General features: G+C 42.5%; 1 protein-coding gene across 2 annotated transcripts in view; it reads right to left on the bottom strand.

Annotated features, from left to right (window-relative positions):
* The window catches only part of Clpb (caseinolytic mitochondrial matrix peptidase chaperone subunit B), a 132,153-nt gene that overhangs the window by 96,352 nt on the left and 8,941 nt on the right, over window positions 1-26,860 (bottom strand). For both annotated transcript variants that reach the window (XM_048361631.1, XM_048361630.1), the window contains exon 3: window positions 11,237-11,323. In XM_048361631.1, coding sequence (XP_048217588.1) covers window positions 11,237-11,323 — 87 coding nt within the window. The remainder of the gene's footprint in view (window positions 1-11,236; window positions 11,324-26,860) is intronic.

The following is a 26,860-nucleotide window of genomic DNA, read 5'->3' as shown; positions in this document are numbered from 1 at the left end:
AAAAACCCAACTTTTTTTTTTTTTTTTTTTTTTTTTTTTTTGCAGTGCTAGGGATCAAATCCAGAGTCTTGCACATGTTATATAAGCCCTAATCAACTGGGGTGTGACCCAAGTCCCAATCACTTTTTACAAACAGATTTTAAAGTCATGATTTAAAATCACTGTTATAACCCATGGAGATAATGTTTTAGTCCCCAGTTCCTTCACCTAACACAGGTCTTCAAGCATCGTTTGGTCTGCTCATTTGGTTGCCATCTATCAATGTCCTCGATGAAATCAGTGATATAATTACTGAACTGAAAAGAGCCCCATGGCTCACCATTTATTTGAGTCTGTTCTCCAGTCTGATGTTCAATCCTATAAAAACAATAAGCCAGGTCACTCACCATTTATTCATCTAGCTATATTGTTCCCTACATATTTTATTCATGTAGATGTCACAAGAGACAGCCAAATACCTAGATGAAGCTCAAAATGCATTCACTGTATCTACTAGACCACAGTCTCACCAGCCTGGCAACTCTGTTAAAATAAGCAGCTTATGGCATGCCTGCTTAGAAGATATCTTGTAAAGTGATATAAAGGAAACTGGCTGTGGGGCTCAAGGGGCAGAGTGCCTGCCTAGCAAGACAAAGCACTGACCTCAAACCTCAGTGTTGCCAACAACGAAGAGGTATAGGGTCAGGCAGAGACGGGAAGATCACAGTTCAAAGCCATTCCTGGCAAAAACATGAAACCCTATTTGAAAAAAAAAACCTTAAACTAAACAGGGCTAGAGGCACAGCTCTCATTGTTGAGCACTTGCCTAGCAAGTCTCTGAGTTCAAACCAAGTGTACTATCAAAACAGAGATACAGGTCTGGATCCTATCATAATCTCTAAATATAAACACCTATGGGGTTGGAGGTGTGGCTCAGTTGGTAAAGTGCTAGCCAAGAAGCAAAAGTGTCAGATATTGAGGATACCAACTTTGAATCCCCATCTCAGACCAAAAAAAGGAAAAGAAAAAAAAAAAAAAGGAAAGAAATAGCTAGCCTTGTCTCGGTGGTTAAATCTGATGAACACTGGATGTTCTTCTTCTTCCATCAACACTTTCATGAAGATAAAGCTGAATGCAGAGCCCCAAGATGGGGCAGAGCACTGGAGTGGAGGTGGGGGTTCCCTGAAACTGTCTGGTTAGGCAAATGAGCTGGCACTGCTTTCGAGGGAGCAATGTCTTGGGTTGCCTGAGGTTGAGGCATGCATCTGCCAAACTAGAAACGGGTGCATGTTGGAATTGGAATATCATTACTACAAAACAGGATTATCAGGGATGAATGCAAATGGGAATAGAGATGATTCTTCCTTACTCAAAGATAATCAGCCATAGCAGCGGCAGTAGGAAAGACATCAAGCCCAGTACACTTTTCTGGGGGCAGGGTGCTGGCATGCCAGGCACTTAGCCAGAACCCTCACACAACCTTCCTTGCTGGGAAATACTGGGCACTGTTCTAAATTGGGCAGACGGTCACCTGGGACAAAAGCCAGCCAGCTATACATCATGCTTAGGAGTCCCATGTTCTAGGCCCAGATTCGCAAATAAAAGGAGTGAAAAAAATTTCCAAAGCCCCACTACTTCTGAGTCACTATGAGTAACTGATGAGACAAGTAACTGCCACCTTTATCAGAGACAGGCAACCCACAATTAACAGTAATATCCAACCCACAATTAACAGTAATATCCATAGTAATAAGAGCAGTGAAACTCATCAAGTGTTTGCTATATACCACTGTTCTAAATGCTTTATATCTATTTATACATTGAAACCTCACTACAGCCCTTTCAAGTCAACTGTTTATTGTCTTCCATTTCATGGCAGAGAAGACAGTAACAGAAGAGTGAAAGAATGTCCCAATGATAGGACAAAATCCGTGTGTGTGTGTGTGTGTGTGTGTGTGTGTGTGTGTGTGTGTGTGTGTGTGTGTGTGTGTGTGTGTGTGTGTGTGTGTGTGTGTGTGTGTGTGTGTGTGTGTGTGTGTGTGTGTGTGTGTGTGTGTGTGTGTGTGTGTGTGTGTGTGTGTGTGTGTGTGTGTGTGTGTGTGTGTGTGTGTGTGTGTGTGTGTGTGTGTGTGTGTGTGTGTGTGTGTGTGGTGTGCTGTTCCTAGGGCTTTAACTGAGGGCCTGGGTGCTACCTCTGAGCTTCTTTTGCTTCAGGCTAGCACTCTACCACTTGAGCCACAGCTCTACTTCTGGACTTTTGGGTATTTATTGGAGATAAAGAGTCTCATACATTTTCCTGCCTGGGCTGGCTTCGAACTGTGATCCTCTCAGATCTTGGCCTTCTGAGTAACTAGAATTATTATAGGCATGAGCCATCGGCACCCAGCTTAAAAAATAAAAAATTAAAAAATAAAAGAAAACCTGAACTGAAGCCAGATGAAGTGTGATGCAGGTCTATAGTCTCAACTACTTGAGAGGCAGAGGCAGGAGTATCTTAGCTTGAGACTAGACTACACAACATGTCTCAAAAATAAATTTAAAAAATTAAGAAGAAAAGGAAACAAGGGAAGATGAGGCAAGTGGGGACAGAAGAGAAGAAGAAAGGGGGCAGAGGGAGGAAGGCAGGCAGGCAGGCAAGCAGGCAGAATTAACTGACATGATTTTAAGTCCCAGAATCCCTTGGCCCATCCATAGCCATGGTCACTTCCATCCCTCAGTAGGCAGTGAAGTTCAGTAAAAAGACACGAGTTTTGGGTTGAGGGTTCCAGTTTCAAATCCTGGCTCTTTCACTAAGTGGACAACCCTAGGCATCTCTTCCCTATCTGTAAGAAAGAGCTATTAAGGCTTTTACTTTGGCACTGCCCTCAGGATTACAGCCACCAAAACCTGACACAAGTCCGGCACACAGAAGGCACCCAATCAATGACAGGCAGGGGATCAGCCAGGCCAATAATGAGCTGGGTGAGACCTTGGGCAAGGGCGCTATATCTAAGGCAGCAACTCCACTTAGACAATTCCCTCAAGGATCCCCATTAAAGTACAAGTGTAGGAGGACTCTACCAGTGTGCTCGGCCTCTGGCTGGCCAGCAATAAAGGAGAACCTCTTGGGGAGGGTGACAGAGATCTAGCTGAAAGGACAGCACTGGCTCTGGGCACTAAGACCACCTGTGGAGCTATAGCACCCAAAGATAAAGGACTTGTTCTACAGAACAGCCATCTGGCTAGGGCTGCTAGTTTCTTAAGGACAGGGTTTAATGCCAACTTGGTACAGTAGAAGGAAAATAGAAAATGCTAAAAATAAATGCTGTGAGAGAATTAAATGCTCTTCAGGCAAGGATGGCAGCATTTTAAAATTAACAAAGCCCAGGTACCACATCCAGGAAGGCCTTGGCAAATGCGTGTTATCCACTCATTAGCTCAGTTCCTCAGGGATCCTGGCCAAGCAGGGAAGGCAGTGCCGGGAAGCAGTTCTTCCAATGCTGATGAAATGTACTCCGGGAGCAAAGGCAGGAGGCGGGAGGCAGACTCTGGTGGGGAATTTCAAACAGTTCCGCTAGTGCTTCATGCTCTGCCTACACTCTCTATATCCTCTGAGAAAGGAGCTATGAACACGACCAGCAAGACCAAGTAAACTTAAACCTGACTGTCCCCATACCTTGGTCTTCTTTTAGGATCTTACTTCCTGAAGTATGTATTCATTTACGTAGGGGTTTCCCTGTCTGGCAGTCCAGGGGTAAGGAGTCCAAGAATCGTATGGGAAAGGCAAAGTCCTAATCTGGCAATGTAGATGTTCTCCTTGCTAGAACAAATAATCATACACTTTGAAAGCTCATATAAACCCAGTTTGCTATTCTTGTAGTGAATTTATCAATATTCTGTACTGACATATTAGTATGTATCAGTATATATCAGTATCATTAGTAACAATATTTCAATATACCACTGATAGTGTGAATCTATAAATCTTTTTTTTTTAATTTGGTTTTGTTTTTTGCCAATCCTGGGGCTTGAACTCAGGGCCTGAGTACTGTCCCTGGCTTCTTTTTGCTCAAGGCTAGTACTCTGCCACTTGAGCCACAGCACCACTTCTGGCTTTTTCACTATATGTGGTGCTGAGGAATCGAACCCAGGGCTTCATGTATATGAGACATATTCCTAGCAACTAAATCTTCATTTTCTATTAACAACTGAAACACATACAGTATTCTCTGATGAGATACCACTAACAAGAATCTAAACATTCTTAGTGGCCATTAATATAAATTAATTTAGAAACTAAAAAACATGAGTTCTCAGTATGCCACTGGTCACAATAACAAAAATTGAAGGATAGAATGGATCCAAAAAATATGGTACTTATACACAATGGAATACTACATAGCGATTAGGAATGGTGAAATATTGTTATTTGCAGGGAAATGGTCAGAACTCGAACAAATAATGTTTAGCGAGACAAGCCTAGAACACAGAAAACAAAGGGGCATGATCTCCCTGATATATGACTGTTAACAAAGGGAGAGGGAGAGACAGTAGAGACCAAGTCTGGGAAACCAAAAACTGCTTGTCAAATAGTATTCCCCACAGGATTTGGGCAGCGACCCAACAGTATCTAACTAAAACCAAACAATTACTCAACATATAAAGGTCAAAAATTGACCTCCCAGGGGAATACAATAGCTCAAAAGCTATGTATGTATGTTCATACAAGACTACTGTTGACATATGGTCTATTATCGACATTACATTTAAAGCCCTAGGCGAACTTTCTTGGGCGTGGCCACGTGGCTACTGTATATGTTCTTGATACATTGTATATTGTATATATGTCTACCTGACCTAGAGAACGGATAGAAAAACAGGGCATAAGATATCACAAGAAATGTTCACACTGCCCTACTATGTAACTGTACCCTTTTTGCACAACACCTTGTCAAAAAATTTGTGTTCAATTAATAAAGAAAAAAAATTGAAGGACAGCTTTTTGAAAAATTGTAGAAAAAGTAGTTTATCGAAGTATCACTTACACACAATAAAATTTATCCCTTTCAAGATGTATCATTTGCTGGTGTCAGTGGCTTTCACCTGTAAATCCTAGCTACTCAGGAGGCTGAAATCTGAGGATCACAATTCAAAGCAAGTCGAGGCTAAAAAGTCCCGAGATTCTCATTCCAATTATTGACCAAAAAGCTGAAGTGGAGGTGTGGCTCAAATAGTAGAGTACGAGCCCTGAGGGAAAAAGCTAAGGGGAGAAGGTTTAAGCACCAGTACCAGGAAAATATTTTTTAAGCTATATAATTTGATAATTAAACATCATGCAACCAACCACCATAATCAAGACAGAAAATGTTTCTATCACCCAAAAAGTTCCTTTAGATCTCTTTTATATTTCCAATCACAACCACTAACCTGATTTCTCTCTGGAGTACTGCCTTTCCCAGAATGACATATAAATGGGCATATAGAGTAGGTAGATTATTGTGTTGAGTTTAAATGTATTCATAAGGGCTTTGAGACTCATGAGTACTTTGTTCTTTTTTTCACTGCTGACTATTATTCCATTGTATGGGTATACCATAATTAGTCTACTTGCTAGCTGATGAGTATTTGAGTTATTTCCAGTTTGGGGCAATTATGAACAAAACGGCTATAAATATCTGTATGTAGATGAAGCTGAATTGCTTGGCTGCTTAAGTGCATGCAGCCAAGAGAAACTGTCAAAGTGCTTTCTATTTCTCTTCCATACTATTCCCTGCACATATATTCTGTCATCAGATAGAGTACGATGACATATGCTCTGTCATCAAGGAATAGTGGTATGGAAGAGAAGTAGTATCATTTAGATCCTTATAATTCCTAATTCCTCAAAAAAAGAACCTGTGAAAACACATGTCTGAGAAAGGAATAGTATCTGGAATATAAATACTTTAGGGTTACTGGACAGAGAGGAGTCGTACTTGGTAAGTGTTCATAAGGCTATTTTTATCTCCACTACATGCACCCAACAATCACCAGGGTGTTAAGGAAAGCTAAATCTGGAGAAATGGCTGTCCAATAAACAGCTTTTGGCCTCCCAGACTCTGCACTTCCCAAAGGCCTGTTCTGGTCCGCCAGGCTCCTGGAATGGTCAACAGTCGTCACACTCCACTGCTAGCTATTGTCCACTGGGAAAGGTAGGAGGCCCACAATCCATCCCTCAGTGAAAGAGCAAATAGTGGGGCCTGTGGCTGTTTGGACATCAAAGTTGAGCAAACAGGGCTGGCAGACCCTGCCTCTCCGCCTACACATCCTGCAAATGCTATCTGAAGGAGCTTCCCCAAGGGGGTCATGACTTTCAGCTTGTCATAGCACACATCAAAGTTTGCACCACACACGAACTGGGTGCACGGGTTCGAATCAAGTTGCCCGAGAATGGATACCCAGTCATTGTATCCAGCTTTAATCTTGTGTTTTCCCAAATAATTAAGCCTTCTTGCTTATGAACTTGTGACTAAGTAAAGCATCACTGAGAGGTTGTAACATCAAAGTGCTTTCCACCGTCTGTCCATGTTTGGTAAAATTGGATTTCTTTTCCTTCTTAAAGAAAGACTAATTGAATTTAGCTAAAGGCTCCATATATTTGTACTAGCTAGGGAAGTCTGTGCTAAATCACAGTGATCATCCTGGGACCCTGTGGCTTAGCCTTTAGCTAGGCTAGGTCAGAGTGTACCAGAGAATGAGGCACTCAGACTCAGGCTAAACAAGAGCCTTGTGGTATGAGGCTTATAAGAGCTCACTGGAGAAACAGGCCGGACCCCAACGACTGCTGTTTGAGTCAATACTATACCCAAGCTGTTACTAGGATTGGCCAAAGGACCATCCTAGTAGAAAGCTGGTAAATCTTGGGCAGAATAGATTGTAAAGACAATGGCTATCACATTACTCAAATAGTAGAAGTAAGCTTAAGGCAAAGACTGTGACTACTTATTCTCTGAACTCCCCCAATGGCTCAGCACATTATCATACAACTCAAGATAGTTTAAAAAATGCTTGATAGATGCATAATATGATTACATAAAGAGTATCAGAATCAAAACTCTATCTCCTTTTCCCTTATTTAACAGGAAATATCAATCTAGGTTAAACTGTAACCACTAATTATCAAACTTATAGCATGGTACTATTTATATAAAATTATAACACAAACAGAAGTATACAACACAATACCTAGGTAGAATTCATGTGATTGATACCTTATTTGTTGTTACTTGATTTATTATCCTACATTAGTTGTGTAAGGAGATTTTCGTTGTGATATTTTCATATATGCATATAACATACCCTAAACTCACTCCTATCACTAGTCAGTTTTACTGTTCTATTTTTTTTTTTGGGGGGGGGAGTACTGGGGCTTGAACTCAGGGCCTGAGCACTGTCTCTGGCTTCTTTTTGTTCAAGGCTAGCTTAACTCTACCACATGAGCCACAGTGCCACTTATGGCTTTTTCTATATATGTGGTGCTTAGGAATTGAACCCAGGGCTTCATGTATGCGAGGCAATCACTTTACCACTAGGCCAAATTCCCAGCTCCTACTGTTCTATTTTTATATGTGCAAATAAAATCCCTTGAGAATTCACCCTCTGTATCCCCCTCCCCTCAACAAGAGCCTGTTTTATTCATGTGTCATTCTTTTAGTGTATGTTAATTGTAATTAACTATGGGGTTTCAAAAGGGTTGTTTTGCACATGCATAAATTACGTTTTAATCAGAATACCTCTCTATTCCTCTCTTTCCCAATCTTTTACTATTTTTGCAAAACCAATAAGCTTACTTTCAGGAAAGAAAACATCTGGTTCAATTTTTGATATAATTATGTTTTCCTTTTACCCAATATGATTTCTGATCTTGATCCAGTTTCAACTCTTCTCTGCATTATTTATATTTGTATTTAGTTTAAAACACTTAAAATTGTTTTTAGAAAAAAGGGAGTAAACCAGGCACTGGTTCACATCTATAATCTCAGCCATTTGAGAAGCTAAAATAGTGAGGATCAAGGTTTGAGGTCAGCCTGGGCAGAAATGTTTGAGACTCCTTAACCAATAGGTGTCATCCCACCTGTCATCCTAGCTACATAAGAAGCAGAACACTGGCAAATCAAAAGGCAGGGTATATGCATGAACAGGAAGCGAAAATCTACCCCAAAAACAAACAGCTCAAGCTGGGTGCTCTGGCACAAGTCTATAATCCTAGCTACTCAAGAGGCTAAGATCTAAGCACAGAGGTTTTAAGCTAAACCAGGTAGACAAGATTGGAGATAAGAGAGATTAGAGATGAGACTCTTACTTCCACTTACCTCCAATTCACCAGCAAAAAGTCAGAAGTCAGCTGGACAATGGTGGCTCAGGCCTGTAATCCTAGCTCCTAATCCTAGCTCCTCAGGAGGCTGAGATTTTGAGGACTGCATTTCAAAGCCAGCCTGAGCAAGCCCATGACACTCTTCCTAGGCCCTGAACTTTAAGCCCTAGGACCAACATATGCACGCACACACAAGCTAGAAGCAGAGGACATTATGATTCAAATGGTAAAGCAAAAGCCATGAGTACAGGGTCTCAAATTCAAGTCCTAGGACAAAGAAACAAAATAACCAGCTCAAAAAAGGGCTCAAGCCGGGGTGCCAGTGGCTTACACCTGTAATCCTAGGTACTCAGGAGGCTGAGATCTGAGGATAGAGGTTCAAAGCAAGCCAGGGCAGGAAAGTCTGAGACTCTTATCTCTAATTAACCACCAGAAACCCAGAAGTGGTGCTGTAGCTCAAGTAGTAGAGCACTAGCCTTGAGCTGAAGAGCTCAGGACAGCGCCCAGGGCCCAGAGTTCAAGCCCCAAAACCGATACAAAAAAAGGGTGGGGAGGGGTCTTAAGGTGTAGCTCAGTGGCAGAGTGCCTGCCTAGAAAGTTTTTTTTTTTTTTTTGGCCAGTCCTGGGCCTTGGACTCAGGGCCTGAGCACTGTCCCTGGCTTCTTCCCGCTCAAGGCTAGCACTCTGCCACTTGAGCCACAGCGCCGCTTCTGGCCGTTTTCTGTATATGTGGTGCTGGGGAATCGAACCTAGGGCCTCGTGTATCCGAGGCAGGCACTCTTGCCACTAGGCTATATCCCCAGCCCCTGCCTAGAAAGTTTTGAAGCCCTAAATTGAAACTCTAGTACTGAAAAAAAAATTATAAACTGGTGCACATATTTTTAAGATTTACTACTATGGCATTGTTTTTCCTATTCAAAACTAAACAGTACTTTTTTTTAAAGCAGGGAGAAGGAATGAGAAAGGGGGCAAATTGATTGGAATACAGTTTAAACATGTATAGAGATGAAATCTGTCTGTACAACTAATGCAAGGCAATAAAGGGGAAAAATGAGTAAATAAATACATACAGAAATAAAACTGTAAGGAAGTTCCTTAAAGATTAAGACTATAGTATTTTCTATCTCTCAAGATAGAAGCTGCCTGAGTGATTCACCCTTGAATCAACCGGTGTTGCCTTTTACTTTGTCTCATTCAAACCCAATACAAAGGAAGGGGATTTTAGGCCAGGCCAATATGACTGCAGGATGCAGTGACTGATTTGGTAAGATTCAGCATAAGGAAAAACTTAATGGAGATTCTGCTGGCATGGACATAAAAATCCTTCAAGACTACTCACATAGCACCTTTCCAATGAGCCCAAGTTACTCAAGCAAATACCTTTCTTTCCAGCATTTTATCACTGACAAATAGAACCTAACAAATGGAGATCCAAAAAGGATTTGTGATATGAAAAAAATCCAACCCAAGAGTCTGCTTTTTTGGGGGTGCCAATATTGGGACTTGAACTCAGGACCTGGGCACTGCTCTTAAGTTTTTGTTTGTTTCCCTAAAGGCTAGCACTCTGCCACTTGAACTATAGTTCCACTTTCAGCTTTTTTGGTGGTTAATTGGAGATAAGAATCTCAGCACTTTCCCGGCAGGATTAGCTCTGGTTTTAACCATGATCATCAGATGTCAGCCTCCTTAGTACCTCGGGTGATAGGTGTGAACCACCAATGAGCAATCTTCTGAGGCAGGGTCTCATTAGATAGCCCAGACTGGCCTCAAAGCCCCAATTCTTTCTCAGCCTCCTGTGTGCTGCATTTTATAAGCATGCACAACCATATCTGGTCAAGTATGCCATTTTCAATAAAAATTTGTCCTCCTTAGATATTTGTAGGAAGAGGAAGTCACAAAATGAATGCTTAAAAACTTGTAATTAGTACTAGGAAACCAAGTAAGTAAATAGGAGCCAACACTCTTTGCTCAACAAGCATCACTTATCTGCTAATAACCTTAGATAAAGACAAAGCAATCAGTTAAGCCAACAACTCATTAGATTCAGAGAGAAGTGTCCCCAAAAGCACATCTAGTAGCAGTCTGATCATTAATTGACAGTATTCTTAAGGATAGTGCTATTTCCTATTTAGTCTAGACTCTGAAAATACAACATATAAAAAGGAACACAATCTCCTTTCTCACCACTAGCTGAGGGGGGGAGGGAGGGGGGAGGGAGGGAGGGAGGGAGAGGGAGGGAGAAGGGGGAGGGAGGGAGGGAGAGAAAAATTAGAACCCATTGGGTGCATGGGCCTGGGGTGTGGCATCAGGAGGTTGCAGCGAGGGACAGAACACGCCTGGCTGTGTGGCTGTACACAAATCAATTCTCTCTTTGGACTTTAGTTTTCTCGGTTATAAAATGAGCATAACAATACTTATTTTGTGGGGTGGCTGTGAAAATTAGAGATAATTTCTGACACAAGGTAGACAGTTTTTGAACTTATATATCTACAATGCAGAGAAAGGAGATGGCTAAGGAAAAGAACCTAACCTCCAATGGGATGGAAGGAAAGCTCCCACCTTTTCAATTTCTATCATAACCTCCAAATTTTGTAAACGTCCCTAAGGGAGTCATCACTGGGAAGAGTGACTGTAGACTTCCCAACAAGGCAAGAAGAACACATACACTTAACTATTAACAACAGGCTTTCAAACATTTGGTTGCTACAATGATGTAAGTGACTTACCATGGTCTCAAGGCCATGAATGATGGAGCTGGAATCCAAAGCCACATCTCCCTTGTTCACATCTACTGCATAGGACAATGTACCGTGAATGGAACACCTTACTTGAATCCATCTCCCTACCTCTGGAGAATACAGCAAGGGTGGCCAGGGAACACAGCCCATAGCTGGCTATGGAAGGCCTAGGTAGAAAGATTCTTACCTGTCATTACGGCTGATGGCTGCCACCATCAGTGCTGTCCAGCCAAGTTTGTGCCTTGCATTGACATCTGCACCTTCTGACAACAGTCTGAAAAGAGATAGAGAAATATTCTCAGTATATGGCTTATCATAGACATAAGTAGAAATAACCATAGAAGAAATGACAGTCAATAGACATGGAGGTTTGGACAAGTCTGGAAACTGAGACATTTGAAAACTGAATGGCCGATCCCAGTGTCTGTGATAACTCTGTTGATGCAGTGACTGAGACAGGTGCTGTTGACAACTTAAGGCAGAAACAGACAACGGAGCACAGAACCACATAACTCATGAGGGCTCACAACAGGATGCAGGTGAACAAGGAAAGCAGGAAGGCCTCTCTGAGGACATTAATGATCAAGGGAAATAGCCCATAATAGGGTAAGGAAGGGAGAAATGCTTGAGACCGAGGTGGAACATTTCTTCACCCTGAGGAAAAGCCAGATATATACAAGGTCCTGCAAGAGGTGTAATGCACTGTTAGGGGAGTGTTGAAGGCAAAAAGTCAGGAAACTTCACCTGACTTTTAGTTTGGAAGGTTTCTCCCGTGAATTCCCAGAGCCTCCTTACTTACATACCCAGCAAAACCTTCTCATGAAGAGTTTTTTTTCTGACCGCAGATGTTAAAAGGCTAAGAACCCTGGGGACAACTTTTTGTGAGATAAAAAATCTCCTTTCACACCAACCATGTGACTGTGGGAGTTTGTGGCTCAGAAGCTTAAGAGTCTGGAGGGAATTCTGATTCTGTTGCACTGATTATTTTGAAATAGGGTCTTATTTTTTGTCTAGGACCCACACCTAGATTTCGATTCTTCTATTTTATACTTCTTGCTTTAGCAAAAGATGATAGGTTTACACTGTCATGCCTAGTTTCTTCTGTTAAGATGCAGTGTCGAACTATGATCTTTTATTAATCTCAGCCTCACATATAGCTAGCTAGGATGTCAAGTTGTGCCACCAGATCTAGCTATTGGTTGAAAAGGGTGTCTTGCAGACTTTGTGGAACCATGATCTTTTCAAACTCAGTTTCCTAAAGAGCTAGGATTATAGGCATGAGTCATTACTCCTGACTTGCATATGAGCAGAAGGGTGAGAAAATACAGTTTTTATGTTCAATTGTACACATATAAAAATTGAACTACATAACTTGAGGGTAGGGATGAGATGGAGAAAGCAGACAGAGAACAATGACATGAACCAAGATGCATTGCACTCATAATCTTTTAGAATTGAAGCCCTTCTATAAAACTCATAATATTTAAAAAATATATTAAGAGCAAAAAAATCCATTGGAACTCACACATTTATTTTACACAATATCCAACAGCCCTCAAGAAGCCCTTGTATACAATCTCAGTCAGACCAGTACAACGCATCACATTTTTCCTTGCTATTCTCCCAGAGCTACTCACCCAGGTAGCCATCATCTCCCAGCCACCAAAACCAATGTTTAGGACATCTTCTCACATGTTCCCTATTTGACTTTGTGAGCATCTCATCTCTGTCAGGTATATCCCAGGAATAGGATAGGATACCCAGGTCCGACAGTATGCATGATAGGACTAAACAGTTCCAGGGCTCATTCTAGGATGGTTGTTCCACTGACTCACCCATTACAGGACAGGGGAATTTCTGTATATCCTTTTGCTTGCTAACACTCAGTAGTAGCTACCTTTTGTTGTTGTTGTTTGTTTTTAAGGCAGTCACTCTATTAAGCCTAGGCTGGACTTAACCTCAAAATCCTCATGCCTCACCTTCCTGATTGCTGTGATTACACATGGCATCACCATACCTACTCACCAGCCGATTTTTTATTTGCTGGTGCTGACTCTTTTGTGTGTGTAGTTTCAGTATTGGAGCTTGAACTCAGGTCCTAGGTGCTTTCTCTTAGCTTTTTCACCCAAGGCTGGCACTCTACCACTAAAGTGGCTAAAGCCACAGCCCCACTTCTAGCTTTATGCTGGTTAACTGGAGATAAGAATCTCAAAACTTTTGGGCTGGGAATATGGCCTAGTGGTAAAGTACTCGACTCGTAAACATGAAGCCCTGGGTTTGATTCCTCAGCACCACATATAGAGAAAAAAGCCGAAAGTGGTGCTGTGGCTCAAGAGGTAGAGTGCTAGCCTTGAGCAAAAAGAAGAGGGACAGTGCTCAGGCCCTGAGTCCATGCCCCAGGACTGACAACCAAAACTAAACAAAGAATCTCAAACTTTTATGTTTCGGCTGGTTTGGAACTAGGATTCACAGATATCAGCCTTCTAAGTAGCTAGGATAAGAAAGTGAGCCACTCTTGGTACATTGGGTATTGTATATATGTCTGCCTGACCTAGGGAAGGGAAAGAAAAACAGGGTGTAAGATATCACAAGAAATGTACACACTGCCCTACTATGTAACTGTACCCTTTCTGCACAACACCTTATCAAAAAATTTTTGTTTAATTAATAAATAAATTTTAAAAAAAAAGAAAGTGAGCCACTAACATGCAGCAACAGCTAGCTTCTTCTTTTTTTTTTTTTTTTGGTATGGGTCCTGGGCCTGGGTGCTGTTCTTGAACTTTTTTTGCTCAAGGCTAGTGCTTCTCCACTTGAACCACAGCCCCACTTAATGCTTTTAGGTGATTAATTGGAGAGAAAGTGCCTCTCTAATGGGAGGTATAAAAGGTGTCACATTACTATCTTAATTTGTGATTACAACAATTTTGATCTGCTTGTTGTATGCATATTTGTATTGGGGGGGTCATCTTTTTGGTGCAATGCAGGGTTTTCTGATCCTTTCAACTTGCTATTTAAATGAAAAAATTCAGGGCCCAGTCAGGAGCCTTGAGGCTCTGTAATCGACCACTCTAACAACCTAAAATGTACCATCTCACTAAGCTTAAGCCTTTTTTTCATAGACCCACTGAGGCTCACACTGTCTGCTCCATATGATTTTTAGCATGCAGCAAAGTGGAAAATGCAGTAAAGAGTTCTGCAAACTGCATGGCCATGCATGGATGCAAACCTTGGTGTTCTCCAGTGAGAGCTTTCAGGCCCTGCCCAGTCTCCTGACTGAATATCATTTTTTGCAGCCTTGTGAGGCTGCATGAAATAGAAGAAAAAAAAAATCCATTTTCTGGCCTCCCTAGGGGAAGGAGAGAGAAATAACATACAGTAACTGTCAGGAGTGGGTGTACCTGCCTGGTAAGTCAAGGAAGGAACAGAGCTAAGTTCACAAGCCCCATACCAAATCAAACTATCAATAACTTTTCATCTTGCAGAGCTGGGTGGGCCTCTCCCCACTTTCCCTTGGTGCGGGGCAGCCCCAAAAGTTAGGATTTCACAAACCAGGTCTCCCTATTTCATTTTGTTGCTTTGCAAGTGAATGCTCAGCAGGCAGTCATTTCAAAGTCCTGAGCCAGCTGGGGGGTGACTGCTTGCTGAGAGTGGCTGAAAGGGTCTCTGAGGCCTGAGGAAGTCACCCTTGCTCTCCCTTGCGATTCTCACCAATGGACAAAAAGCGGCAAGTGAATTAATCTCTTTTAAAAAGAGCAATGCTTCTGACAGAGCCATGTGGCTCTAGAAAGGTTAGGATTCCATCATCCCTGAGATGATGAGTATAATGCTTAATGCAGGTTGCCACTCAGAGCATAGGAGCTGGTATGGGGTTGGAGAGGGGGCGGGCCCTGCAGGCCAGCCTAGGCTACACAGTATCTGGTCTCAAGAAAATCAAAGGGCCAGGTGGTGGTGGCTCACTCTAGATCTGTAGAAGGCCCTTCCCTAATGAACTAGCTTAGCAGGGCAGGTGATACTAACTGGAGATAGTCCAGGGTAGTGCACAGAAGACTACAGCAGAAATCCAGGACTAAGTCTCAGCTCCTGCACAACTCTCAGGCAGAAACAGAGTAGGAAAGACCTCAGTTCAAATACAGGCTCTGCCATTTACTACTGGGTGAGAACTAAGAAGGAATAATGAGACAAAATACATAAAAATACTTGGTATGGGGCTGGGAAGGTGGCTTAATGGTAGAGTGCTTGCCTAGCATGTAGTAAGCCCTGGGTTTGAATCCACACCACATAAACAGAAAAAAGCCAGAAGTGGTGCTATGGCTCAAGTGGTAGAGCGCTAGCCTTGAGCAAAAAGAAGCCAGGGACAGTGCTCAGGCCCTGAGTTCAAGCCCTAGGACTAGGAAAAACAAGCAAACAAACAAGCAAAAAACTTGCTATGTACTAAAGTACTTTGTAAATAAAAGGGTCTATATTATTATAATCATTTTCTATCAGTTTGCCTCATTTTCATGTGACAAAGTAAACTAGGATAATACATCAAAGATATACTAGAAGCTAGGTGCCAATGGCTCACATCTGTAATCCTAGTTACTCAGGAGGCTGAGATCTAAAGGCACAGATCAAAGCCAGTCGGTGAGACTCTGATCTCCAATTAACCACTAGAAAACTGGAGTCAGGAACAGCACCCAGACCCAGAGTTCAAGGCCCACAACCAAACAAAGAAAAAGGAAAAAAAGATATACTAGAAATTGGAATATAGCAAGTACCTGAAAACATCTGTAGATTCAAGACCTGTTTTCAAGTCCTAGTAAACAGGGCACACATACACTCAAAATAAAATAACAACAACAAAAACCAGTCCCTTTCCCTCCACTGGGATCCAGGAGAGCCCAGTGGGCCAAAGACAAGTTAAGTTATGACAACTGATCAAGGGAAGCCTGAGGCAGTTAAACTTTCACTTTCTGCTCAGAATACTTTGCTGCCACAGTGCTTGAAATTCTGATGTTCTTTGTTTGCTTTGTTTTTTTGCCAGTCCTGGGGCTTGAACTCAGGGCAGGAGCACTGTCCCTGGCTTGTTTTTGCTCAAGGTCAGCAATCTACCACTTGAGCCACAGCGCCACTTATGGCTTTTTCTATATATGTGGTGCTGAGGAATCGAATCCAGGGCTTCATGTATATGAGGTGGGCACTTTACCACTAGGCCATATTCCCAGCCCCTTGATGTTCTTATAGTAATGACCATACTACTATTCCTTTTTCTTTCTTTCTTTTTTTTTTTTTTGCCAGTCCTGGGGCTTGGATTCAGGGCCTGAGCGTTGTCCCTGGCTTCTTTTTGCTCAAGGCTAGCACTCTGCCACTTGAGCCACAGCGCTACTTCTGACCATTTTCTGTATATGTGGTGCTGGGGAATTGAACCCAGGGCCTCATGTATACGAGGCAAGCACTCTTGCCACTAGGCCATATCCCCAGCCCTATTCCTTTTTCTTAAACATTCTTAGAAAATACTTTTCTGCTTTTTACGATTTCTCTAAGATGAACTGTTGTCCCCAAGATCCCTTGTGCTAGCCTGGAAGGACAGAGTAGTCAGGTAGTTCTGTCTCCCTTCGCTCTCAGCCAAATGAGAACCAGTGTCTGGTCTCTAACAAGCTCTAAACCCTTTTAATTTTAAATATATGTGGTATCAAAATGAAAATTGAGCCGGGCACCAGTGGATCACACCTGTATACAAGGCAAGCACTTTACCACTAGGCCATATTCCCAGCCCGGCTCACACCTGTAATCCTAGCTACTCAGAGGTGGCTGAGATCTGAGGATCCTGGTTCAAGGCCCACGCAGAAAATTCTGTGAGAATCTTATCTCCAATGAATCACCAGAAAACTGGAAGTAGTGCTGTGGCTCAAGTGGTAGAGCCTTAGCCTTGAGCTGAAGAGCTTAGGGACAATGCCCAGGCCCAGAGTTGAAGCCTCACCACTGACCCTCCCCCTCTCCCCAAAAAAGAAAGAATTCCTATTAGATAGGTGGTTCTCAACAAGACTTCCAAAGGACACCTCATCGGGCTTGCTATTCTCAGAAGGGAGGGAAAGAGTTGCAATTTTAAGTCACTCTGATTAGCTCTTCTAGGAGGAGGAGGTAGCACTTGACTTTTCTTCCGCTTTCTTTATCACCAATCAATACAAAGCGCCAGTGAACTTCAATCATGCTTTGTTCCAAATGATTTCCGGATCCTTCACAGGAACTGGCCCTTGGCTGCATCTGGGGAGGGGCTGAAAAGCGGGGAGCCCTGTCCCACCTGCATCAGAGGCCTGGAAGCACTGAGCCATGCAGGCCCAATCATGATCACTATCTGGGCAACAGGACACTGGCTGGAGCTGCCCAGAAGGCCCTGTTTACAGTAATAACAGCACCAGGCTAGCTGAAGCAAGACGCCTGAGGCTAGAATCCCCAGGCAGCCTCCATCTGTGCCTTATCTCCCAGCCAGCTGGGGGTGGGGGTGATGGTGTAAGACTGGGCCAGCGGACTTTCAGGCCTGGTACTTGGATTTCAAGCAGGGGTCTGGTGCTCAAGACTGCACAAACACAAGGCCTCTTTGGCCTTTTGTATTTGCTACTTGAACTAAGTGTTCTCTTCTAAGAATCAGGACCCATCTACAACTAACCCTTTGTAGCTCAAGACCCACCTTCTAGAAATCTCTTCTCCATATATTCTCATGCTAGTGAGATAACTGTCCACGGTTATACTGTGCCACTTTTGTGAAGAAGGCAGGCAGTAAGGGAGGAAGGTGACTAGGATGCACACAGCACCGACAACAAATTAGGTGCAATGTGTCTACAACACTTCACAACAGGTTACTTTCTAACATCAAGTTTTTAAATCTCTAAACTTAAAAGATGACACGAAGAATCAATCAATTGAATCCTTCCTTTATACATACACATACACGCATGGGTACAGGCTCAGAAAGAAAGCTTCCTTTTTGGGAAAGTCTGTGAGAGATGGTTGTGTGGCCTCGGTAGGTTGTGCCAACCTCTCTTATGAACTGGCCAGACCCACCTAACAAGAATGATATGATGACTGATGGAAATAATGTATGTAAAATCACATACGTTTTCCAAAGGGTAGTTGCTATTATTATTATATAATATGTGTTATAGATTCATGTTTGTTGATACATTATTATTTACATATTGTATTATATACTCTAACATATAATTATATACTATATATTATATAAATAACATATATTGATATGTCATCATAGGCACACAGAGAGGAGCAGTATCACAACTCCCCAAACACTGTCTGGACTAAGAGAACTAAGCCCAGTGCTAGGTGAATGTTCTTTGTCCCATCTCCCTTATAGAAACCGAGCACACATTAAAGTGCATAGATAACCATTTTTAAAACCTTATTTTGGGGTTGGGAATATGGCCTAGTGGCAAGAGTGCTTGTAAAGCCCAGGGTTCAATTCCCCAGCACCACATATATAGAAAATGGCCAGAAGTGGTGCTGTGGCTCAAGTGGCAGAGTGCTAACCTTGAGCAAAAAGAAGCCAGGGACAGGGCTCAGGCCCTGAGTCCAAGTGCCAGAACTGGCCAAAAAAAAAAAATCTTATTTTGAAATCATTCCAAATTTACAGAGAAGCTACTAAATAGCAGACACAATCTTCATACATCACTTGTATCTGCTTTATATTTCAAATCATTTGCTTTCCTTCCTATCCTATCCTATCCTGTTCATCCTGGTCCATGTGAGGACATTATGGCTTTTCATCGAACATTATGGCTTTTTACTCCCAAATATGCAGCATGTATGACACAAGAACTTATTCTTACAGAACCAAATGGTATTTAGAATGCTTAACATTGAAACAGCCTTCTGTATCCTTGCATTCTGCCTCTATGGATTCAATCAACTACAAATCAAAATTATTCAAGAAAAATATTTTTAAATTAAATTTTATTGACAAGGTGTTGTGCAAAGAGGGTAGTTATTTAATAAGGTAGTGAGTACATTTCTTGTGATATCTTATACCCTCATTTTTCTTTCCTTTCCCTAGATCATCAGGTAGGCATATATACAAAAATATTTTTTGTATCAAGTCTGTACATAGATGACTTTTTTTTTTTTTTTTTTTTGCTAGTCCTGGGGCTTGAACTCAGGGTTCTGGCGCAGTCCCTGAGCTTCTTTGTGTTCAAAGCTAGTGCTCTACCACTTGAACCACAGCTTGACTTTCGGCTTTTTTGAGTTTATTAGAGATAAGAGTCTTGTGGGGACTTTCCTGCCTGGGCTGACTTTGAACTGCAGTCATCAGATCTCAGCCTCCTGAGTAGCTAGGATTACAGGCATGAGCCACTGGTGCCTGGCTACAGAGACTTTTTGTTGTTATTCCCTAAACAACAGTGTAATAACTGTGTACACAGCATTTATGTATATAAGTAATCTAAAGATCATTTTAAAGTATTTGAGAGGGTATATGTTCTATGAAATTACTGGGCTATTTAAGAAACTTATGCTGGGCACTGGTGGCACACACTTGTAATCCTAGTTACCCAGGAGGCTGAGATCTGGGAAGTGGCTATCCAAAGCCAGAAGGTATTCTCTTATCTCCAATTAATCACCAAAAGGAGTTCTTGAGACTATTATTTCCAATTAACTACCAAGAATGCCAGAAGTAGAGCTATGGCTCAAGTGGTAGAGTGGTAGCCTTAAGCAAAAATGCTCAGGGACAGAACCCAGGCCCTGAGTTCAAGCCCCAGGACCCACATAAAAAAGAAAAAGAACTGATTTCTGTGTATTTTGATATCCATATGAGAACCTGGAACCAATCCCCTATGAAGATCAAGGCATACCTGTCTTATTCTTATTTAATATGCTACTTATATCCTGATATCCTTATACAGCAACTCTATGCCCACTATTGTCCAGATGCAAGCCAGGATCAGTATCGGTACCTAACACTGCATGCTATTTTCAGTTTCACTAGAACAGTTCCTCAGCCTTCTTGTGGTTGTCCTAAGACTAGTTTATTTGTAGAATAGATCCCTTTCAATATGGATAAAACTTTTTGAGGTGCCTTTTCCTGTCTTTCTTCTATTCATTCCACAAACTCTTCTTGATGACCACTGTAGGATTCTGAGCAGAGTGCTGAGTGTACTTTGATGGAGTCTCTCCTTGAACACATTCACTAGACAGTTATACACTCAACAAACATCTAAAGTACAAGTAAGGACCATGGGGTCCCAAGGGATCAGTACCATGAGTATAGGTCAGAACAGAAGACCCATGGGGAAGTAGAGCTATGCCAGAAAGGATGGGCAGAAGCATGGATTTCTCTAATAATTTCCTGGATCACTAGGGCAAACATCTGTTTCCCTAGGCACATCTGCCCTGGCTCAAAGCCATACAGAAGAAGGGTGGCCTAGGCTACCCTCATCTGCCCAATGCTACATTCATGTCCCACAGAGTCAGTAGATGCTGTGGTGATTTGGTGAAAAGAGAAGTCCAGTCCAGGCAACGGAGGAGTGGGAAAGGGCCATGGGCGCCACCTACTGGATCCATAGCAGGACTCTGGACTCCAGCAGCGGAAGCTGGACAGATGACTGGTTGCCAGGAAGCTTGTCACATTATAGCAACAAGTTGCAATAGCTCCAAGTTTTCAAACTGGGCTGGCATTTTAGCCACCACTACCAAGCTCCAGAATATCACAGAGATGTTCAGTAAGGAATAGACTGGATAAAGCCAACTCAACAAACACCCAGCCCCTCCTCAGACCTGCCATAGGCTGCCACACCTTAGACTGCCCTTCACTGATCAACAAAATTCACGTAACAGGTTTTGTGTGTTGTTTTTTTTATGCCACTCTTTCTTTGTGCTGGATATTGAGGGCACTGTGATGGACCATATGTGGAGCTTTCCCAACCGAGATCTCTCAATTTGTACTGAGGCAAAGAAAATGTGAGAAGAAAATATCCAAATAATGGCAAGCATCATAGGTGCTAATATTTGAAAAGGCTCGGTGAGAACAGCAGCCTAGCTGGCTCTTCATGTCTAAATAATGGAGCTCAAAGTGCTCACATTTCTTAAGCTGCCTGCTGTGCCCCAGGCACTTGACATTTATGATCTTATTTGGTCCTAAGGATTGGACAAGAAACCCACATCTCACTTTAGATTACATGACCAAAAAGTGGCAGTTTGAGACCACAAAGCCTATCTATATACATAGCCAACTTCTTCCTTTTTTTCCACATTTAGCATGGAACAAGCACTGGGATCAAAATGATAAAGGAAAAGCCTTAAGAAGAAAGAAGGCCGGGGCTGGGAATATGGCCTAGTGGCAAGAGTGCTTGCCTCCTACATATGAAGCTCTTGGTTCAATTCCCCAGCACCACATATATGGAAAATGGCCAGAAGTGGCGCTGCGGCTCAGGTGGCAGAGTGCTAGCCTTGGGCGGGAAGAAGCCAGGGACTGTGCTCAGGCCCTGAGTCTAAGGCCCAGGACTGGCCAAAAAAAAAAAAAAAAGAAGAAGAAAGAAGGCCATCTGTAGAATGAAGATACTTTCGGATTAGCACTGCCTCACATCCACACACACACACATCAGATGAGAAAGGCCCAACTCACCCCTTCTCCAGGGCAGACTCCACACTGCCACCTCCATGTTCATATTCACATTGCAAAATGGTGTCTTCAAGTGGCTCTACCTTTGGCTTAAAAACAAGCTTGGCAAACAAATCCAATCCAAAGTTCACAGAATATAAGCAGCCCTAGTTCTCAGTAGGCTGGCCTGACTACAAGCTTTGAACAGGTTCTAGGAATGTAATGCAGCTGCCAAGAAAGCTAATGCAAGCTCAGACCATATTAATAGAAGTATAAAATCTCTAACAAGGCAATGTCTGCTTTGCCCCTCACAATGGCCATGCCACACTGGAATTCAGAGGGCACCAAAATGTTGAAGCCCTTTATTAGAAAACAATTAAGATAAGAAAACTTGAAACCACAAGGTGCAGGTTTATGTAGCTTAGAGCACGCCCCTTATTTGAAGATTTGGACAGGAAAAGGAAGCTGAGTAGTTGTAAAAAACAGAACCAGGACCAAGTGAGGGGAATTCCAGAGGGAGCTAACAAGTAATGACAGGCTACCATGTGTCATGTGCTATGCCAGGTGCTTCACATGTATAACTTCAGAATTCATCACTAAGTCCTTTTCTATTCATTATGAGGTACCATTACCTTTTCCCCACTGCCTAGAAAAATCTTTAGCTATAAAAAGGCAAGAAGTACAGACAACACATTACAGTATGATTGGATCTTGAAAGTGAAAGTGGGATTAAACACACACACATACACACATACACACACACACACACACACACACACACAAAATACCAGTGGCTCACACCTGTAGTCCTAGTTAGTCAACATACTGAGATCTAAGGAAGCCAGCCAGGGAAGAAAATCTAAGACTTATCTCCAATTAACCAGCAACAAACAAACAAACAAAAAGGACCAAGTAGAGCTGTGGCTCAAGTGATAGAGCACCACCATTAATTGATTGAAAAAGGATAGTGCCCAAACCCTGAGTTCAAGCCCCAGTACCGGCACAAAACAAAACACCATAGATTGTATTAATGGGAAATGATGGGAAATGTCCAGAATGGAAAATCCATAGGGATAGGAAGTAGTCACACTAACCAGAGTCTGGGGTGGAAAGAGATTAGGGAGTGACTTCTAATGAGACAAGTTGGTTTTTTTAAGGGATTATTTTGGAGTTAGACTATAGTACTAGTTGCACAACCTTAATAACATACTGAAATCCACTGAATTATATAATTGAAAAGGGTGAATTTTCTAGTTTTTAGTTAAATTTCAAAAAACAAAGTCAGGGGGCTGGGAATATGGTCTCGTGGCAAAAGTGCTTGCCTTGTAAATGAAGCGCTGGGTTTGAATCCTCAGCACCACATATTTAGAAACCAGCCAGAAGTGGCGCTGTGGCTCAAGTGGCAGAGTGCTAACCTGGAGCAAAAAAAAAGCTCAATGAGGGCAATAAGACCCTAAATAGGTTTAAGCCCCAGTACCAGCACAATCAATCAATCAATCAATCAGTCAATCAATGTTCAATCAAAATCTATCGTTCAAGGAAGAAGAAAGCAACTTATACCCAGAGGAACCAAAGAGGGCTGGAAGCTGACCACTAGAAAAGCTATCAATGGGAGATGAATGCTGGACAGACCAAGAAATGATGCTGGACACAAAGTGCCTGTGATCCTGTTTGACCCAAGTTGGGGCTTTGACTGTCCCCCATCTGCCCTGAGAAGGATCCTACCTCACCTCCTGGATTCTGAGCCCTCAGGAATTCCAGGGGCCTCTCTTAATTGTTTGTGCTTTATAGCCAGCCCAGGCTCACAGTCCATCTGCAAAGGCTGGTCAAACAGTCTTCCCCAGGAGGCCTGGGTGCTATCCCCTACACAAAAGGGCATTGAGATGGAAGCCTGAGCCCAACATCAGAGAAGATTCTTATGCAGCCTGGCTGGGCCTCCCATCCACATGAATGGAAACTCCTAGAGACCAGTCGGCCTGCCCAGCAGCTGCCTAGGGCTGTGCTCTCCTGCTGGGCAGGCTTTGGAGAATAAACAAGGATTTCAATCCACCAATCAATGGGCCAGCCACGTGACTTGCTATGGTGGAGGCCGGAGGAGATGCCACCCACCCTGCTGTGACAGGACTCAGAGCCTGGGTGAGACACAGGCATGAAGCCAACTGGAGAGAAAAAGGCCACTAACCAAGGTCACTAACCAAGACACTGGATGGCTCAACTTTAAAGATCTATGGAAATTCTGATAAGCAAACATAGTAAACCAGTGAGAAAAGCATATAACTGTAGTCCCTGTATGGGTCTTGGTTTAAACTACAACTCTACCACTAACCAACCACCTGGGAGGCTATGTATGATAGGAACACTAAGGATACCTGAATATTAAGTGAGCATCTGGAAAACGTTCCCCAATCCTGTGGGACAAGAAATAAAGATCACACATACACAACATCTAGCAGTCTGCCTCCCACGAAATAGATACTAATAAGCAACTGTTATCACTGAGTGTAAGCTTTGTGGAAGAACTGGGGCTTGAGGTGGGCAACAAAGCATGACTAGCATCTGGATAGACAGCAGAATTGGTAGGTTGGGAGTGCTGCAAAAGCTCACAGATAGGAAAGAGTAAGATATGCTTGCACAGTAAGAAACCACCAGGAAACAATCAGTTTCTGGGATGGAAAAAAGGCAAGGTTTTTGTGGGCAGGTTGGTGAGCAGAGCTGAGGGTAAAGAGTCTGGATTAGACACTTTAGGAAGCTTGTGGGTTTCCTATAACCCAGGCAAAAACAGCTCAATTTGGCCAGTTCTTAAGAAGAATTGGGGGTGGGAGGGGGTGGTGTATGAACTGAGGCAAGCTTTCCTTCCACTTTACCCTCACAGCTCCCTTATCTGTAAGATGAAGTAATAGGTAGATTTGGGAGAATTACTTGAGCAATCCCAACTCCTGTTTCATCATCTGTGAAGTGAGCTTATGTTATTTGCAGGGTTGTTATGACATATTAATGTGGTCCCATTGCTGGTTACTATGACAAAAGTAAAACCCAGGTCTTCTAATTCTAAAACTCTTTCTGCAACATGCCTTCAATATCCTACCACTCAAGAAACCTATGGGTTATATGCCAGCATTCAAAGACTTGTCATAATTTTAGGAAGCTCAAATTATAAAAGTTAAATTACAGGCCTTGACTCCTGGTCTAGCATAAAGGTTTCGTTTCAATCCACTGCAAGCCACAAGGACATTTACATACATCCTGATTAAGAGGAAGCATGTTTTGGTTGCTCTGATGCCATCATTAATATCTTCCCATCCAGCCAAAATGATACAACAATCGATACACAGACAGCCTCTCTTGAGGCCTGGAGACAGTCAAATGTATTTACCAGGCAGGGCTTTTGTTAATTAGATAAAACCCTTGGATCAATGTGTAGAACATTCACCTATGCTGAAGCTAAGCACATTCTGGACACCTCAATCTTGGCACATGAACAGCAAATGCCTCAAGCTGGGGCATCTGGGGACAAGAACTAAACAAGCCATCAACCCAAATGTAGAATAAATGTGTTTAGCGCTCAACAGAGTCCAACCCATTCTTTTTTCCTGAACTGTAAACCAAATCAGATTTTTTCCAAACCAGTTTGAGCTGGTGTGAAGTTCTTTATTTTCTAAAAACTAAAAACCCAAACAGAAAATCAAAAGAATCTAATTGATAATTGAGATTGTTTTTAAAAGACAGCATGGTACATACAGTGGGAAGAATAAAAGATCTATACCTGCTGAGCACAGGGGGCTCACACCTGTAATCCTAGCTACTCAGGAGGCTGAGATCTGAGGATCATGGTTCAAAGCCAGCCCAGGCAGGAAAGGCAGTAAGAATCTTATCTCCAATTAACCACCAGAAAACTGGAAGTGGCACTGTGGCTCAAGTGGTAGAATGCTAGCCTTCAGCTAAAGAGCTCAGGGACAGCGCCCTGAGTTCAAGCCCCATGACCGACCAAAAAAAAAAAAAAAAAAGACCTATACCTTCAACTGCCCACCATCAACTTGAGTATCATCCCTCCAGCATGTTAATTTAAGCATGTTTAGAATTGACTTTATAACCCAGGAATAGTGTTGCATGGGTATACTACTTGCATTTGGAAAGCTGAGGCAGGAGGCCAGCCAGGGCTACATAGAGATAGCCTGCCTCAAAAGAAAAGGGGGCGGGGGGGGGGGGGATTGCAACTGTAGCCTCAGTGGTAGAGTGCCTGCTAACATGTACAAGGCCCTGGGTTTGATCCAGCATTGGGAGAGAAAAAAAAGTGGTGGCTCATGCCTGCTATAGAGTTTGGGCAGGAAACTCCATGAGATGCTTACCTCTAATTAATCATCAAAAAGCTAGAAGTGGAGCTGTGGCTCAAGTAGTAGCGCACTTGCCTTGATCAGAAAGCTCAGGGACAACATGCAGGCCCAGAGTTTAAAAGCCCTAGGCTGGCACACACACACACACACACACACACACACAAAGAAGCTGGAAGTGAAGGTGTGATTTACATGGTAGAGTGCCAGCCTTGAGTGAAAAAGCTAAGTGACAGTATACAGGCCCTAAATTTAAGTTCTAATACAGGTGTATGCAAGTGTGTATATGTACACACACCACACACACACACACACACACACACACACAGATAAGGAAAATAAGAAAAACTTCATCCCTCACAACCAGTTTTCCTTCAGATCCTCATCCCAGTGGAAGTTTATGAACACTTTCTCCTAATTAACTTTACCCAACTCTATTCATTATTGAGTATCTACAGTGTATCAGGCACGGTACTAGACATACATATTGAAATAACCATTACCAAGTCCTGTCCAGCTTATTCTTCCATCTCTACAACTAACATCTTAGTCTAAGTCACCTCATCGCTTTTCGGCCAATCTTCTAGTATCCATCCACCATGGCTCTCCACTAGTCTGTCCTCACCAAGCAACCAGAATTATCTTTTAAAATGACCACCTACATATCTATATATTAGACACATATTATCTTTTTTTTAATATAACTGTATTATTAAGGTGTTGTACAGAGAGGTTACCATTTCATAACACATTCTTTTTTTTTTTAAAGCTAGACTTCTTTATTTTTATTTCTTTATTTATTTTTGGCCAGTCCTGGGACTTGGACTCAGGGCCTGAGCACTGTCCCTGGTTTCTTTTTGCTCAAGGCTAGCACTCTGCCACTTGAGCCACAGTGCCA

The sequence above is a fragment of the Perognathus longimembris genome, chromosome 13, assembly GCF_023159225.1.
Source record: "Perognathus longimembris pacificus isolate PPM17 chromosome 13, ASM2315922v1, whole genome shotgun sequence".
Classification (NCBI taxonomy): Eukaryota; Metazoa; Chordata; class Mammalia; order Rodentia; family Heteromyidae; genus Perognathus; species Perognathus longimembris.
Note: the sequence above shows the minus strand (reverse complement) of the source record. Positions and strands in the feature narration are given on the sequence as shown.